At 48.2% G+C, this 18,985-nt stretch overlaps 1 protein-coding gene across 2 annotated transcripts in view; it reads right to left on the reverse strand.

Moving 5' to 3' along the window:
- GCN1 (GCN1 activator of EIF2AK4) overlaps positions 1–18,985 on the reverse strand; it is a 1,158,386-nt gene that overhangs the window by 711,727 nt on the left and 427,674 nt on the right. For both annotated transcript variants that reach the window (XM_069215038.1, XM_069215039.1), the window contains exon 26: positions 3,314–3,495. In XM_069215038.1, the coding sequence (XP_069071139.1) occupies positions 3,314–3,495 (182 nt within the window). The remainder of the gene's footprint in view (positions 1–3,313; positions 3,496–18,985) is intronic.

Consider the following 18,985-nt stretch of genomic DNA (forward strand, 5'->3'; position numbering starts at 1 on the left):
TTAGTTTATTTTAAGAACCACAGGTTCAAATTCTACATGTAATATCTCATTTGAAAGGTATTGCAGGTAAGTACTTTAGGAACTTTGAATAATTACAGTAGCATATATACTTTTCACATAAAACACAAATAGCTGTTTTAAAAGTGGACACAGTGCAATTTTCACAGTTCCCGGGGGAGGTAAAGTATTGGTATTTTTAGCAGGTAAGTAAATCACTTACAGGTCTCAGTTTTGGGTCCAAGGTAGCCCACCGTTGGGGGTTCAGAGCAACCCCAAAGTTACCACACCAGCAGCTCAGGGCCGGTCAGGTGCAGAGGTCAAAGAGGTGCCCAAAACACATAGGCTTCAATGGAGAGAAGTGGGTGCCCCTGTTCCAGTCTGCCAGCAGGTAAGTACCCGCGTCTTCGGAGGGCAGACCAGGGGGGTTTTGTAGGGCACCGGGGGGGGACACAAGTCCACACAAAAAGTACACCCTCAGCAGCGCGGGGGCGGCCGGGTGCAGTGTGCAAACAAGCGTCGGGTTCTCTGTAGGTTTCAATGGGAGACCAAGGGGTCTCTTCAGCGGTGCAGGCAGGCAAGGGGGGGGCTCCTCGGGGTAGCCACCACCTGGGCAAGGGAGAGGGCCTCCTGGGGGTCACTCCTGCACAGAAGTTCCGTTCCTTCAGGTGCTGGGGGCTGCGGGTGCAGGGTCTTTTCCAGCCGTCGGGACTTTAGGTTCAGGCAGTCGCGGTCAGGGGGAGCCTCGGGATTCCCTCTGCAGGCGTCGCTGTGGGGGGTCAGGGGGGACAACTTTGGTTACTCACGGTCTCGGAGTCGCCGGAGGGTCCTCCCTGAGGTGTTGGTTCTCCACCAGTCGAATCGGGGTCGCCGGGTGCAGTGTTGCAAGTCTCACGCTTCTTGCGGGGATTTGCAGGGGTCTTTAAATCTGCTCCTCTGTAACAAAGTTGCAGTTCTTTTGGAGCAGTGCCGCTGTCCTCGGGAGTTTCTTGTCTTTCTTGAAGCAGGGCAGTCCTCTGAGGATTCAGAGGTCGCTGGTTCTTTGGAAAGCGTCGCTGGAGCAGGTTTCTTTGGAAGGCAGGAGACAGGCCGGTAAGACTGGGGCCAAAGCAGTTGGTGTCTTCTGTTCTTCTTCTGCAGGGGTTTTTCAGCTCAGCAGTCCTCTTCTTGTAGTTTCAGGAATCTAAATCTTTAGGTTCAGGGAAGCCCTTAAATACTAAATTTAAGGGCGTGTTTAGGTCTGGGGGTTAGTAGCCAATGGCTACTAGCCCTGAGGGGGGGTACACCCTCTTTGTGCCTCCTCCCAAGGGGAGGGGGTCACAATCCTATCCCTATTGGGGGAATCCTCCATCTGCAAGATGGAGGATTTCTAAAAGTTAGAGTCACTTCAGCTCAGGACACCTTAGGTGCTGTCCTGACTGGCCAGTGACTCCTTGTTATTCTCATTATTTCCCCCGGCCTTGCCGCCAAAAGTGGGGCCGTGGCCGGAGGGGGCGGGCAACTCCACTAGCTGGAGTGCCCTGTGGTGCTGGAACAAAGGGGGTGAGCCTTTGAGGCTCACCGCCAGGTGTTACAGCTCCTGCCTGGGGGAGGTGTTAGCATCTCCACCCAGTGCAGCCTTTGTTATTGGCCTCAGAGTGACAAAGGCACTCTCCCCATGGGGCCAGCAACATGTCTCGGTTGTGGCAGGCTGCTGGAACCAGTCAGCCTACACAGATAGTCGGTTAAGGTTTCAGGGGGCACCTCTAAGGTGCCCTCTGGGGTGTATTTTACAATAAAATGTACACTGGCATCAGTGTGCATTTATTGTGCTGAGAAGTTTGATACCAAACTTCCCAGTTTTCAGTGTAGCCATTATGGTGCTGTGGAGTTCGTGTTTGGCAAACTCCCAGACCATATACTCTTATGGCTAACCTGCACTTACAATGTCTAAGGTTTTGCTTAGACACTGTAGGGGCACAGTGCTCATGCACTGGTGCCCTCACCTATGGTATAGTGCACCCTGCCTTAGGGCTGTAAGGCCTGCTAGAGGGGTGACTTATCTATACTTGCATAGGCAGTGAGAGGCTGGCATGGCACCCTGAGGGGAGTGCCATGTCGACTTACTCATTTTATTCTCACCAGCACACACAAGCTGGTAAGCAGTGTGTCTGTGCTGAGTGAGGGGTCTCCAGGGTGGCATAAGACATGCTGCAGCCCTTAGAGACCTTCCCTGGCATCAGGGCCCTTGGTCCCAGGGTACCATTTACAAGGGACTTATCTGGATGCCAGGGTGTGCCAATTGTGGATACAAAAGTACAGGTTAGGGAAAGAACACTGGTGCTGGGGCCTGGTTAGCAGGCCTCAGCACACTTTCAATTCAAAACATAGCATCAGCAAAGGCAAAAAGTCAGGGGGTAACCATGCCAAGGAGGCATTTCCTTACAGTGTGCATTTATTGTGCTGAGAAGTTTGATACCAAACTTCCCAGATTTCAGTGTAGCCATTATGGAACTGTGGAGTTCGTGTTTGACAAACTCCCAGGCCATATACTCCTATGGCTACCCTGCACTTACAATGTCTAAGGTTTTGCTTAGACACTGTAGGGGCATAGTGCTCATTCACATATGCCCTCACCTGTGGTATAGTGCACCCTGCCTTAGGGCTGTAAGGCCTGCTAAGGGGGTGACTTACCTATGCTCCACACATTGTGAGGTTGGCATGGCACTCTGAGGGGGTGCCATGTTGACTTAGTCTTTTTCTCCCCACCAGCACACACAAGCTGTGAGGTAGTGTGCATGTGCTAAGTGAGGGGTCCCCAGGGTGGCATAAGACATGCTGCAGCCCTTAGAGACCTTCCCTGGCATCAGGGCCCTTGGTAACAGGGGTACCAGTTACAAGGGACTTACCTGAGTGCCAGGGTTGTGCCAATTGTGGAGACAAAGGTACAGTTTAGGGAAAGAACACTGGTGCTGGGGCCTGGTAGCAGGGTCCGAGCACACTTTCAATCAAAACTTGGCATCAGCAAAGGCAAAAAGTTAGGGGGTAACCATGCCAAGGAGGCATTTCCTTACACAACTGGTGTGTTATTAAATGTTCTTACATCTACAGGGTGAGCCGTGCATATTTATAAAATAGATATAATTAGCCACCGTCTTATCCACTATAAATCCAGAAGGCCAGTTGCAAAGTCACCTTTGGAATGCAAAATGAACTGTACAATAAACAGAAACAAATGCTCCAACAGAGAGTCACCATATGAAATGAACCCTTTGTACATGGTAACACCTAGGCAGTACGAGGCTGCATGAATCAACAAAGCTAAATAAACACTGACCTCATCCACCAACTTAGACTGACTGCCAGTGGCAGACCGTAGCTGGGCATGTAGAGTCAGGATATGCAGAATCTGAATAAGAAGCTCCTCCTTCTCCTCAATGTCATTTGGAGTGTCCATCAACACCATCTTCAGGAATGGAAAAACAAAGGCAAACGCAGGTGCAGAAAGGGGAGAAGTGCCTGTGTAAAGAAGGGAGAGCAATTAAAGACTTGAAACGAAAACCTGATTTTGACTACTTGACAGGCTTGTACCTCCAGATTAGCAACATTGCTAAAAACATGCTGTTTACAAGAATAAGAAAAGTTGGATCAAAAAGTGTAATACAAAAAAGGGACAAGCATTGCCAAGCCAATTGATATGAGTTTAACATGTGCATGTTGTAAAGAAATGGCTCCCTGTTGCAGTTACCCCCCACTTTTTGCCTGATACTGATGCTGACTTGAATGAGAAGTGTGCTGGGACCCTGCTAACCAGGCCCCAGCACCAGTGTTCTTTCACCTAAAATGTACCATTGTTTCCACAATTGGCACAACCCTGGCACCTAGGTAAGTCCCTTGTAACTGGTACCCCTGGTACCAAGGGCCCTGATGCCAGGGAAGGTCTCTAAGGGCTGCAGCATGTCTTATGCCACCCTAGGGACCCCTCACTCAGCACAGACACACTGCTTGCCAGCTTGTGTGTGCTGATGGGGAGAAAATGACTAAGTCGACATGGCACTCCCCTCAGGGTGCCATGCCAACCTCCCACTGCCTGTGGCATAGGTAAGTCACCCCTCTAGTAGGCCTTACAGCCCTAAGGCAGGGTGCACTATACCACAGGTGAGGGCATATGTGCATGAGCACTATGCCCTTACAGTGTCTAAGCAAAACCTTAGACATTGTAAGTGCAGGGTAGCCATAAGAGTATATGGGCTGGGAGTCTGTCAAAAACGAACTCCACAGCTCCATAATGGCTACACTGAATACTGGGAAGTTTAGTATCAAACTTCTCAGAATAATAAACCCACACTGATGCCAGTGTTGGATTTATTAAAAAATGCACACAGAGGGCATCTTAGAGATACCCCCTGTATTTTACCCAATTGTTCAGTGCAGGACTGACTGGTCTGTGCCAGCCTGCTGCTGAGAGACGAGTGTCTGACCTCATGCGGTGAGAGCCTTTGTGCTCTCTGAGGACAGAAACAAAGCCTGCTCTGGGTGGAGGTGCTTCACACCTCCCCCCTGCAGGAACTGTAACACCTAGCAGTGAGCTTCAAAGGCTCAAGCTTCGTGTTACAATGCCCCAGGGCACTCCAGCTAGTGGAGATGCCCGCCTCCTGGACCCAGCCCCCACTTCTGTCAGGCAAGTCCAGGAGAGATAATGAGAAAAACAAGGAGGAGTCACTGGCCAGTCAGGACAGCCCCTAAGGTGTCCTGAGCTGAGGTGACTGACTTTTAGAAATCCTCCATCTTGTAGAAGGAGGATTCCCCCAATAGGGATAGGAATGTGACCCCCTCCCCTTGGGAGGAGGCGCAAAGAGGGTGTACCCACCCTCAGGGCTAGTAGCCATTGGCTACTAACCCCCCAGACCTAAACACGCCCTTAAATTTAGTATTTAAGGGCTACCCTGAACCCTAGAAAATTAGATTCCTGCAACTACAAGAAGAAGGACTGCCTAGCTGAAAACCCCTGCAGAGGAAGACCAGAAGACGACAACTGCCTTGGCTCCAGAAACTCACCGGCCTGTCTCCTGCCTTCCAAAGAACTCTGCTCCAGCGACGCCTTCCAAGGGACCAGCGACCTCTGAATCCTCTGAGGACTGCCCTGCTTCGAAAAAGACAAGAAACTCCCGAGGACAGCGGACCTGCTCCAAAAAGACTGCAACTTTGTTTCAAGGAGCAGCTTTAAAGACCCCTGCAACTCCCCGCAAGAAGCGTGAGACTTGCAACACTGCACCCGGCGACCCCGACTCGGCTGGTGGAGAACCAACACCTCAGGGAGGACCCCCGGACTACTCTACGACTGTGAGTACCAAAACCTGTCCCCCGTGAGCCCCCACAGCGCCGCCTGCAGAGGGAATCCCGAGGCTTCCCCTGACCGCGACTCTCTGAAACCTAAGTCCCGACGCCTGGAAAAGACCCTGCACCCGCAGCTCCCAGGACCTGAAGGACCGGACTTTCACTGCAGAAGTGACCCCCAGGAGTCCCTCTCCCTTGCCCAAGTGGAGGTTTCCCCGAGGAAGCCCCCCCTTGCCTGCCTGCAGCGCTGAAGAGATCCCTTGATCTCCCATTGACTTCCATTGCGAACCCGACGCTTGTTCTAACACTGCACCCGGCCGCCCCCGCGCCGCTGAGGGTGAAATTTCTGTGTGGGCTTGTGTCCCCCCGGTGCCCTACAAAACCCCCCTGGTCTGCCCTCCGAAGACGCGGGTACTTACCTGCAAGCAGACCGGAACCGGGGCACCCCCTTCTCTCCATTATAGCCTATGCGTTTTGGGCACCACTTTGAACTCTGCACCTGACCGGCCCTGAGCTGCTGGTGTGATAACTTTGGGGTTGCTCTGAACCCCCAATGGTGGGCTACCTTGGACCAAGAACTGAACCCTGTAAGTGTCGTACTTACCTGGTAAAACTAACAAAAACTTACCTCCCCCAGGAACTGTGAAAATTGCACTGTGTCCACTTTTGAAATAGCTATTTGTGAATAACTTGAAAAGTATACATGCAATTGAAATGATTCAAAGTTCCTAATGTACTTACCTGCAATACCTTTCAAACAAGATATTACATGTTAAATTTGAACCTGTGGTTCTTAAAATAAACTAAGAAAAGATATTTTTCTATACAAAACCTATTGGCTGGATTTGTCTCTGAGTGTGTGTACCTCATTTATTGTCTATGTGTATGTACAACAAATGCTTAACACTACTCCTTGGATAAGCCTACTGCTCGACCACACTACCACAAAATAGAGCATTAGTATTATCTCTTTTTACCACTATTTTAACTCTAAGGGGAACCCTTGGACTCTGTGCATGCTATTCCTTACTTTGAAATAGCACATACAGAGCCAACTTCCTACATTGGTGGATCAGCGGTGGGGTACAAGACTTTCCATTTGCTGGACTACTCAGCCAATACCTGATCACACGACAAATTCCAAAATTGTCATTAGAAATTGATTTTTGCAATTTGAAAAGTTTTCTAAATTCTTAAAAGTCCTGCTAGGGCCTTGTGTTAGTCCCTGTTAGCATTTCTTTTAGAGTTTAAAAGTTTGTTAAAAGTTTGAATTAGATTCTAGAACCAGTTTAGTTTCTTAAAAAGTATTCCAACTTTTAGAAGCATAATGTCTAGCACAGATGTGAATGTGGTGGAACTCGACACCACACCTTACCTCCATCTTAAGATGAGGGAGCTAAGGGCACTCTGTAAAATAAAGAAAATAACAATGGGCCCCAGACCTTCCAAACTACAGCTCCAGGAGCTGTTGGCAGAGTTTGCAAAGGCCAACCCCTCTGAGGATGGCAACACAGAGGATGAAGATAGTGACTTGGAGGAAAATTCCCCCCTACCAGTCCTATTTAGGGAGAACAGGGTCTCTCAAACCCTGACTCCAAAAATAGTAGTCAGAAATGCTGGCTCCCTCACAGGAGGGTCCAGCCTCTCTGAAATCACTGAAGGTAACTCCAGTGAAGAGGACATCCAGTTAGCCAGGATGGCCAAAAGATTGGCTTTGGAAAAACAGATCCTAGCCATAGAAAGGGAAAGAAAAGAGATGGGCCTAGGACCCATCAATGGTGGCAGCAACATAAATAGGGTCAGAGATTCTCCGGACATGTTGAAAATCCCCAAAGGGATTGTAAATAAATATGAAGATGGTGATGACATCACCAAATGGTTCACAGCTTTTGAGAGGGCTTGTGCAACCAGAAAAGTAAACAGATCTCACTGGGGTGCTCTCCTTTGGGAAATGTTCACAGGAAAGTGTAGGGATAGACTCCTCACACTCTCTGGAAAAGATGCAGAATCCTATGACCTCATGAAGGGTACCCTGATTGAGGGCTTTGGATTCTCCACTGAGGAGTATAGAATTAGATTCAGGGGGGCTCAAAAATCCTCGAGCCAGACCTGGGTTGATTATGTTGACTACTCAGTGAAAACACTGGATGGTTGGGTAACTGGAAATGAAGTGTATGACTATGTTGGGCTTTATAATTTGTTTATGAAAGAACACATTTTAAGTAACTGCTTCAATGAAAAGTTGCATCAGTATCTGGTAGACCTAGGTCCAATTTCTCCCCAAGAATTGGGAAAGAAGGCAGACCACTGGGTCAAGACTAGGGTAACCAAAACTTCCACTGGGGGTGACCAAAAGAAAGGGGTTACAAAGCCTCCCCAGGAGAAAGTGGGTGACACTAGAAACAAAGAAAAAGAGTCCCCTGTAGGCCCCCAAAAACCAGACCAGGTGGGTGGGCCCAGAGACACAACCCAAAACAAAGGTGGGTACCAGGGTAAGAGCTGGGATGCCACTAAGGCATGGTGCCATAACTGTAAACAGACAGGGCACCACACCAAGGACACTTCTTGTCCCAAAAACAGACCCCCTAGCAAAACCCCAGGGGTAACCAGTGTAGCCATTGGAGATGACTCCTCAGATGAGGAGGTCTTCATAGCCTTCAACTGGAAAAAGGGCCCAACAGGTGAGTTGGAGATTCCAGAGGGAAGTAGACACTTCCACCACCTACAGGTGAATGGAATCCCAGCCACTGCCCTGAGAGACACTTGTGCCAGTCACACTATTGTGCATGACAGGCTGGTGCTCTCAAACCAGTACATCCCAGGTGAGATGGCCAGAGTAAGAGTTAGCCCAGACAGGGTCACTAATAGGCCTGTGGCTCTTGTGCCCATAGAAGTGGGTGGAACTTTTAGCTGGAGAAGGGTGGTAGTCAGTACAGACCTCCCCCTTGATTGTCTCCTTGGAAATGACTACCCAGAGGTTAGTCAGAGCCTAAGAGAAGAACTGGTCCAGTGCCAGTCCTCTCCCAAGGATTCTGGAGTGCCTGCCTCTGCAGTAAATGCAAGTAGGCCCCAGAAGAAAAAGAAAAGGAAACAGAGTAGAAAAGGTGGACAACCTTTAGCCAAGGTTCCAGCAAGCCAAGGAGATTCTGCTCCAGTAGAGGAGAACTCCAAAAGTGGCTCTGATAAAGTCCAACCTGACCCACAAGAAGTCCTGGCTAGTCAGGCAACTGTTAAGTCTGAGTGGGTGGATCCTCAGCTAACAGAAGAAAGAGTGGAAGAAGGGTGTTTACTACAAGATGTGGTAACCCCCCACTCTAATACAGCAGACAGGCACCCTGAACCCAAAGAAGCCTGTAACTTAGCCCCTTCCCTTGTAGGTGAAGAGCTAAAGGTGTGGTTCTGGGCACTGACAGCTGTCAGTGGCCTCTGCTGGGTGTTAGCCTTTATGGCTGCACTATCCTTGGCATGGTGGTCAGACCCCATGCCAAATAGCAAGTTAGGCCCTGTAAGGAAATGCCTCCTTGGCATGGTTGCCCCCTGACTTTTTGCCTTTGCTGATGCTATGTTTACAATTGAAAGTGTGCTGAGGCCTGCTAACCAGGCCCCAGCACCAGTGTTCTTTCCCTAACCTGTACTTTTGTATCCACAATTGGCAGACCCTGGCATCCAGATAAGTCCCTTGTAACTGGTACTTCTAGTACCAAGGGCCCGGATGCCAAGGAAGGTCTCTAAGGGCTGCAGCATGTCTTATGCCACCCTGGAGACCTCTCACTCAGCACAGACACCCTGCTTGCCAGCTTGTGTGTGCTAGTGAGGACAAAACGAGTAAGTCGACATGGCACTCCCCTCAGGGTGCCATGCCAGCCTCTCACTGCCTATGCAGTATAGGTAAGACACCCCTCTAGCAGGCCTTACAGCCCTAAGGCAGGGTGCACTATACCATAGGTGAGGGTACCAGTGCATGAGCATGGTACCCCTACAGTGTCTAAACAAAACCTTAGACATTGTAAGTGCAGGGTAGCCATAAGAGTATATGGTCTGGGAGTTTGTCAAACACGAACTCCACAGCACCATAATGGCTACACTGAAAACTGGGAAGTTTGGTATCAAACTTCTCAGCACAATAAATGCACACTGATGCCAGTGTACATTTTATTGTAAAATACACCCCAGAGGGCACCTTAGAGGTGCCCCCTGAAACTTAACCGACTATCTGTGTAGGCTGACTGGTTTTAGCAGCCTGCCACAAACCGAGACATGTTGCTGGCCCCATGGGGAGAGTGCCTTTGTCACTCTGAGGCCAGTAACAAAGCCTGCACTGGGTGGAGATGCTAACCCCTCCCCCAGGCAGGAATTGTCACACCTGGCGGTGAGCCTCAAAGGCTCACCTCCTTTGTGCCAACCCAGCAGGACACTCCAGCTAGTGGAGTTGCCCGCCCCCTCCGGCCAGGCCCCACTTTTGGCGGCAAGGCCGGAGAAAATAATGAGAAAAACAAGGAGGAGTCACTGGCCAGTCAGGACAGCCCCTAAGGTGTCCTGAGCTGAAGTGACTAACTTTTAGAAATCCTCCATCTTGCAGATGGAGGATTCCCCCAATAGGGTTAGGATTGTGACCCCCTCCCCTTGGGAGGAGGCACAAAGAGGGTGTACCCACCCTCAGGGCTAGTAGCCATTGGCTACTAACCCCCCAGACCTAAACACGCCCTTAAATTTAGTATTTAAGGGCTACCCTGAACCCTAGAAGATTAGATTCCTGCAACTACAAGAAGAAGGACTGCCCAGCTGAAAACCCCTGCAGCGGAAGACCAGAAGACGACAACTGCCTTGGCTCCAGAAACTCACCGGCCTGTCTCCTGCCTTCCAAAGATCCTGCTCCAGCGATGCCTTCCAAAGGGACCAGCGACCTCGACATCCTCTGAGGACTGCCCCTGCTTCGAAAAGACAAGAAACTCCCGAGGACAGCGGACCTGCTCCAAGAAAGGCTGCAACTTTGTTTCCAGCAGCCTTGAAAGAACTCTGCAAGCTCCCCGCAAGAAGCGTGAGACTTGCAACACTGCACCCGGCGACCCCGACTCGGCTGGTGGAGATCCAACACCTCAGGAGGGACCCCAGGACTACTCTGATACTGTGAGTACCAAAACCTGTCCCCCCTGAGCCCCCACAGCGCCGCCTGCAGAGGGAATCCCGAGGCTTCCCCTGACCGCGACTCTTTGAATCCAAAGTCCCGACGCCTGGGAGAGACCCTGCACCCGCAGCCCCCAGGACCTGAAGGACCGGACTTTCACTGGAGAAGTGACCCCCAGGAGTCCCTCTCCCTTGTCCAAGTGGAGGTTTCCCCGAGGAACCCCCCCTTGCCTGCCTGCAGCGCTGAAGAGATCCCGAGATCTCTCATAGACTAACATTGCGAACCCGACGCCTGTTTCTACACTGCACCCGGCTGCCCCCGCGCTGCTGAGGGTGAAATTTCTGTGTGGGCTTGTGTCCCCCCCGGTGCCCTACAAAACCCCCCTGGTCTGCCCTCCGAAGACGCGGGTACTTACCTGCAAGCAGACCGGAACCGGGGCACCCCCTTCTCTCCATTCTAGCCTATGTGTTTTGGGCACCACTTTGAACTCTGCACCTGACCGGCCCTGAGCTGCTGGTGTGGTGACTTTGGGGTTGCTCTGAACCCCCAACGGTGGGCTACCTTGGACCAAGAACTAAGCCCTGTAAGTGTCTTACTTACCTGGTTAACCTAACAAATACTTACCTCCCCTAGGAACTGTGAAAATTGCACTGTGTCCACTTTTAAAACAGCTATTTGTGAATAACTTGAAAAGTATACATGCAATTTTGATGATTTGAAGTTCCTAAAGTACTTACCTGCAATACCTTTCGAATGAGATATTACATGTAGAATTTGAACCTGTGGTTCTTAAAATAAACTAAGAAAAGATATTTTTCTATACAAAACCTATTGGCTGGATTTGTCTCTGAGTGTGTGTACCTCATTTATTGTCTATGTGTATGTACGACAAATGCTTAACACTACTCCTTGGATAAGCCTACTGCTCGACCACACTACCACAAAATAGAGCATTAGTATTATCTATTTTTACCACTATTTTACCTCTAAGGGGAACCCTTGGACTCTGTGCATGCTATTCCTTACTTTGAAATAGCACATACAGAGCCAACTTCCTACACATGTAGATTCACTGTTAGCACATGAACGCCAGACAAATCAAAGAAAAGAAACCAGGCCATACTGAAGGCTCACTTCCAATACATTCCAGTTCCATTTTTCTTTCTATGTGAAATGAAGGTTGGGTAGAAATAAGCCTTCATTATGGTCCTTTGTTTTTTCTATGTCATAGAAACAAAATAAGTACTGTAAAGAATGTCCCTATACAGCTTGACATTTGTTTATATAAAGCACTATAATGAAGGCAAGGGAGAAGAAGAGAGGCCCCCAGCAGTGAAGACTGAGTGACAGCCAGACACTACAATGCATAATACATAAGGGGCAGCAGAATGGACAGGAGAGGGGGAGGTGGGGTCAGGCAAGAGGAAAGAGCAGGGACGGAGAGAAAGAAAGGAAGAGGGATGAGTTTTTATCTTTTTTTCCATATGAGAACATCAATACCTCATGATGGCGCTGAAGGTATGCAAGATCAGAACAGCCATCTTGGGGTAGGTGTCCCAATGTGTCAAAAAACAAAAGTAAAAGGAGCTGCCATGACCGAATCAGGCCCAAGGTGAAGCCAGGATAAAAGTGATATAAAGAAAAGCCTGGGGCATTAACAATATTAAAGGGATTGATTGTGGATAGAAAGCAGGTTTGAAAAGTAATCCAATGTAAAAAAACAGCAAGATAACTTCTGAAATGTTAAACATCCCCTAATGCATTGTAATGGAAATGTTCAATTGAAGGCGGACAGTGAGAGAGAAATACTACACTGGGCTGAACAAAGTTGTGATTGACGAAGTGTCATGTCAAGAATTGATACCATAAAAAGGATTGTCAAAAAAGCCAACAGTTGAAAAAGGCATACCTAAAGTCCACATTAAGTACATATTAGAAATGAAAGATCTGTAAATAGGTGTACTTTCAAAACCTAGATCTAAAAAAACAGGGAAAGGCAAAGGGAATACCACCAGCAAAATGAACGTTTAAACAAATACACATACCAGAGGAAACCGGGTGTCATCTTGTTACGATGTATTGCTATTAGGAGTTCTTTTACCTTTTTTAAGCTAGCCCTGTTTTTTTTCTTTAGTAAACTGCACAATCATGCAAATCACTTCAGAACCCCGTTTTGCTTTATAGTTCACCCCAGAGCAGAGCTCTGACTCCTGGGGTAACACTGTGTCCCCAGTGTAGGAAAGTGCCCTTTTTGACATGGAAACTCCCACTTTTTGCAACTGGTACTGAGGTTTTTCAACTGAAGGTGCACTGGGTTCCTGCTTATCAGATGCCCAGTGCCAGTCCTCTTCCCCTAAAACAAGATAAAAAGGTCTCATTCTGTATAATTGTCACACTTAGCACCCTAGTAAATGGTATCCCTGGTACCTAGGGTATGGGTACTAAAGAGGGTCCCCTAAGGGCTGCGGCATGTATAATGCCACCCTAAGGGACTTCACTACAAATTGCATGCACAATGCCACTGCAGACTGCGTGACATGGTACAAACCATGTGTGACAAAACATGGCACACTCATTGCATGCCATGCCAAAGTCACTGCATATAATATATGTAAGTCACCCCTACAGCAGGCCTTACAGTCCTAAGGAAGGGTGCATTCTATTTTATGTGAAGGTATATCTGCATGAGCAGATATGCTCCTGTGATGTCTAGATTTTACAAGTGAACAGGGAAGCCATCTTAAGGTGTGTTCTGGGCACTGGTTATTACAAGTTACTCAGCTACATAATGGCTTCACTGAAACCTATGGTGTTTGGATCCAAACATCTCGTCTTAAGAAATCCATACTGATGTCAGTCTTGGATTTATTATGACATGCACAGAGAGGGCACCTTAGCGGTGCGTCCTGAAAAGTACTAGTCCTCTATTGTGCTGACTGGCTAGTATCGACTAACCTGCCACCACAGACAAGGTTCTGACCCCCTGGAGGTGAGAGCCTGCGCTCTCAGAAGTAAGAGACTAAGCCTGCTCTGGAGGAAGGTGTAATTACCTCCTCCAGCAGTATGGCTAGTAAATCAACATGGCTGGGGGCTTCAAAGCCTCTGCCGCACCTTTGATTTGCAACCCTGGCTTTCCCCAGACCTGGTGAATGCCAACCCTTTCCCTTAGGCCCATTTGTCACCAGGACAGGCAGGAAAATTAGATATGCAGTAGCCATGTTGCACACACAGGCTAGTCATACCCCTAAGGTGGGCTGCCTGATGTGTTCCGCGAAGGAAGGATTCCACCATCTTGTTTAGGTGGAATTAGGAACTCTATGGCAGGGTTGTGCCCACTCCCCACAGGAAGTATTTATCTATGGGGTGTAGTCCCCCCAGGGGCCCTTTGGCTATTACACTACACTCCAGCTCTTCTTTGTCCTTCTTGTATTCAAACAAATCTAAACTTCTGGTGTCAGGGGGCCACCTAAACACTAAATTTAGGGGAGTTTAGGGTAGTAGCCAATGGACTCCTTATCCCTGGGATGATTACATCCACCTTTATGACCACTTCCTGTGGGGAGTGTGCCTAACCCTGTCCCAGAATTCCTAGTTCCTCCAAAACCAAGATAGTGGAACCATTCCTTCATCTTCATAGAGCACATCAGACTGCCCATCGCAGGGGTGTGACTAGCCTTGTAGTGCAACAAGCCTCATTGCATAGTTAATTTTCTGCCTGTCCTGGTGCCAAATGGGCCTCAGGGCAGGGGTTGACATTCCTCATGTCTAGGGGAAGAGAGGGTCGCTTTCAAAGATGGCAAAGGCTTTGAAGCCTCTTGCCTTTGTATGCTGGTTTACTAGCTGTAGGAAGCTGGCACGTTGTATGGTATACCGAAATGATGTATACCATGCACAGAATCAAGTGGTTCCTTTACTAGGGGACAGGGGTTAACTCTAGCAATCCCAAGGTGTTTTTTTAGAGGGTAGTGGGGATGAGCAGCCTTAGGCTCATCAGAGAGGAGTGTTAGACATCTGCAAAGACACGCAGTCAATAAATGAGACAAAACTCAATAAGGAGAACCACACCAATTAACAAAAAATAAAGTATCTTTATATACATTTAGGCACCAGAATCAATACGATCAGACAAGTAAGTTTTGCAAAAGAAATACTTTTAGGTTTCAAAAGTCAACACTTTTTGGAAGCTGCAATGTTGTCCTATAGAGGAAAAACAAATTCAGGAAACAGGTACAGTACAGAGACTTACGGGACCAATCTTCTGATCTTAAGGTAGGTATGGGCAAAGTCAAAGACCACACCAACAGGTCACACCGGGAGGGGCACTGGGGTGGCTGGGTGCAAAGGTGCAGTACAGCGTCAGGTGCCCAATTTTAGTCTATATGGATTGGTCTGGTTACAAAGAGACCACAGGATTGGACCGGGAGGCCAGTCGGACTGAACCAACAAGTGAGCACAGCTCTCACAATGCTTGGGAACATGGAGACACTTTAGGTCCTCCTTTCCACGGGGCCAGGGGCAACAGGTGCAGGAGCATCTTCAGGCAATAGATTTGCTCCACCAAGAGCACTTGAGGTTGAGGAGGCCTTCGAACAGAGGTTGTAGGCGGCATCGGTGTGTCCACAGTGGGCAAGTCCAAGGTAGGCTTTGCCTCTGGACTGCCAGAGGACCACACTGGCACTGTTGACCCACTTCAACTCGAGCTAGGCAGGACGGTGCAGTGGTGCTTTCAGGTGTCGAGTTTTCAGTGGTCCGGAGTCCATGCATGTCTCTTGGGGGTGCCTGCAAAATGCAGGTAAGCAGCTCTGCTGCTCTATGGGAGTTCCTCGTTCTTTGTTTAAGGCAGGCAGTCCTCCCAGGCTTTTGGAGGCACAACAGCTTGCAGGACGAGATGGCTTGGGTGCAATTTGACAGGAGCAGGGCAAGTTAGGTGACTCTTCTTGAGTCTTTTGTGGCCCTTTGTGTCCTCCTTCTTCATAGGTCAGCATGAATATGCTTTCCTGGTGCCAAGGACTCCCTTAAATACTGAATTTAAGGGCTATTTCGGAGAGTGTAGGGGAGTAGCCAATGGGCTATTTGACCCTGGGGTCACTACACCCCCTAAATGGCCACTTCCTGTGGGAAGTGGGCATAATCCTGTCCCTGAGTTTCTAGATCTGCCATCACCAAGATGGCGCACTTTCAAAAGTTGTGTCCACATCAAGCAAAACACCTTAGGGGTGGGACTGGCCTGAGAGGTGGGCACGCCTCGGACTACTAATTTTCATGCCTGTGCAGGTGCCAAATGGGCCCTGGGGCAGGGGGGGGTCAGGATCTTTTCTTTGAGCACAGCCAGATATGCATACCAAGGGCGATGGGCTGCCTTTGAATGCAGAGTGACAGGTCACCCTGTTGTGTGGGGTGGGTAAACAACTCTACCAGAGTAGGCTTTGTTTCTGACCACCCGAGAGCACAGACTCATCCTTGGCGGTCAGAAGCATGTCTTGTGGTGGCAGGCTAGCTACAACTGGTTAGTCCGCACACCAGTGGTTGGCAGGTTTTCAGGGGGCACCTCTAAAGTGCCCTCTGGGTGCGTGTATTAATAAATCCATCACTGGCATAAGTGAAGGTTTATTAATATGAGATGTTTAATACCAAACATCTCTGCTTTTTGTGAAGCCATCATGTAGCTGGGAAATTCATTTTGACCAGTGTTCAACACATGTACTTAAAATGGCTTCCCTGTTTATACCCACTTTTTCTAGGAATCAACAAAGACATAGGAGGGGGGTATCTGCTTGTAGGGCTGTAAGGTCTGCTGTAGGGGGTGTTTTACATATACTGCATGCAGTGTTAGGGGGCATGGCAAACAGGCTATGTTCCAAGTTGCGTTTTCCCTTTTAGCTGCAAAAAAAACGCAGCCTGCAATGGCAGTCTATATGTGCTAGGTGAGGGGTCCCTGAGGGTGGCACAATACATGCTGAATACCTTGGGGACCCTCTTTTGTACCCAGGCCCTGTGTTCCAGGGGTACATTTACTAAGGACTTACAGGGGTGCCAAAGGTACTGCCAATTGGGGAAAAAAATTACATTTTGTAGGGGAAGAGATCTGGCACTGGGGATCTGGACAGCAGAAACCCAGTGCACTTTCAGTCATAATGCGATCAATTAACAGGCAAAAAGTGGGGTTGACTGTAGGAAGTTGGCTCTGTATGTACTATTTCAAAGTAAGAAATAGCACGCACAGAGTCCAAGGGTTCCCCTTAAAGGTAAGATAGTGGCAAAAAGAGATAATTCTAATGCTCTATTTTGTGGTAGTGTGGTCGAGCAGTAGGCTTATCAGAGGATAGTGTTAAGCATTTGTTGTACACACACAGGGAATAAATGAGGAACACACACTCAGACAATTCCAGGCCAATAGGTTTTTGTATAGAAAATGAAAATGTCACTTACCCAGTGTACATCTGTTCGTGGCGTCAGTAGCTGTAGATTCGCATGTTTTGCATAGCTCGCCATCTGGTGTTGGGCCGGAGTGTTACAAGTTGTTTTTCTTCGAAGAAGTCTTTCGAGTCACGGGACCGAGTGACTCCTCCTTTTGTCTCCATTGCGCATGGGCGTCGACTCCATCTTCGATTGTTTTTCCCCGCAGAGGGTGAGGTAGGAGTTGAATTGTAGTAATAGTGCCCATGCAATGGAGTGACTAAGTATGTACCTATTTAAGGTTGAGATGATACATATACAAATAGTTGAAGGTAACTTCCAAACTGCTACAGGCTCCCGGGGAGGCGGGTGGGCACATGCGAATCTACAGCGACTGACGCCACGAACAGATGTACACTGGGTAAGTGACATTTTCAGTTCGATGGCATCTGTCGCTGTAGATACGCATGTTTTGCATAGACTAGTAAGTAGTTATCTCCCCAAAAGCGGTGGCTCAGCCTGTAGGAGTTGAAGTAGTTTGAAATAATTTTCTTAATACGGCTTGACCTACTGTGGCTTGTTGTGCGGATAACACGTCTACACAGTAGTGCTTGGTGAATGTGTGAGGCGTAGACCATGTGGCTGCCTTACATATTTCTTGCATTGGGATGTTTCCTAGAAAGGCCATGGTAGCACCTTTCTTTCTGGTTGAGTGTGCCCTTGGTGTAATGGGCAGCTGTCGTTTAGCTTTAAGGTAGCAGATTTGGATGCATTTAACTATCCATCTGGCTATACCTTGTTTTGATATTGGGTTTCCTGCATGAGGTTTTTGAAATGCAATAAATAGTTGTTTAGTCTTTCTGATGTTCTTTGTTCTGTCAATGTAATACATTAATGCTCTTTTGACATCTAATGTATGTAGTGCCCTTTCAGCTACGGTATCTGGCTGTGGAAAGAACACTGGAAGTTTCACTGTTTGATTTAGATGGAACGGTGAAATAACCTTTGGCAAAAATTTAGGATTAGTCCTTAGGACGACCTTATTCTTGTGTAGTTGTATAAAAGGTTCTTGTATTGTAAACGCCTGAATCTCGCTTACTCTTCTTAGGGAAGTAATGGCGATGAGAAATGCAACCTTCCAGGTTAGGAACTGTATTTCGCAGGAGTGCATGGGTTCAAAAGGTGGACCCATAAGTCTAGTTAGGACAACATTTAGGTTCCATGAAGGAACAGGTGGTGTTCTTGGTGGTATAATTCTCCTAAGGCCCTCCATGAATGCTTTAATGACTGGTATCTTATATAGGGAAGTTGAATAGGTAGTCTGCAGGTATGCAGATATTGCTGCAAGGTGTATTTTAATGGAAGAGAAAGCCAGGTTAGATTTTTGTAAGTGAAGCAAGTAACCCACTACATGTTCTGGAGTTGTGTGTAATGGTTGTATTTGATTAATATGGCAGTAGCAAACAAACCTCTTCCATTTACTTGCATAGCAGTGCCTGGTGGATGGCCTTCTGGCTTGCTTTATGACTTCCATACATTCTTGGGTAAGTTGTAAGTGCCCGAATTCTAGGATTTCAGGAGCCAGATTGCTAGATTCAGCGATGCTGGATCTGGGTGTCTGATCTTTTGGTTGTGTTGTGTCAACAGATCTGGCCTGTTGGGCAATTTGATGCAGGGTACTACTGATAGGTCTAGCAGCGTTGTGTACCAGGGTTGCCTTGCCCAAGTTGGTGCTATTAATATGAGTTTGAGTTTGTTTTGACTGAGTTTGTTTACCAGGTAAGGAAGGAGAGGGAGAGGAGGAAAAGCGTAAGCAAATATCCCTGACCAGTTCATCCATAGGGCATTGCCTTGGGACTGTTTGTGTGGGTATCTGGATGCGAAGTTTTGGCATTTTGCGTTCTCCTTCGTCGCAAACAAGTCTATCTGAGGTGTTCCCCAGAGTTTGAAATAGGTGTTCAGAATTTGGGGGTGAATTTCCCATTCGTGGACCTGTTGGTGATCTCGAGAGAGATTGTCTGCGAGTTGATTTTGGATCCCTGGTATAAATTGTGCTATTAGGCGAATTTGGTTGTGAATTGGCCAACGCCAAATCTTTTGTGCTAGCAGGCTTAACTGCGTGGAGTGTGTCCCCCCTTGCTTGTTTAGATA

Source organism: Pleurodeles waltl, chromosome 11 (assembly GCF_031143425.1).
Source record: "Pleurodeles waltl isolate 20211129_DDA chromosome 11, aPleWal1.hap1.20221129, whole genome shotgun sequence".
Taxonomy (NCBI): Eukaryota; Metazoa; Chordata; class Amphibia; order Caudata; family Salamandridae; genus Pleurodeles; species Pleurodeles waltl.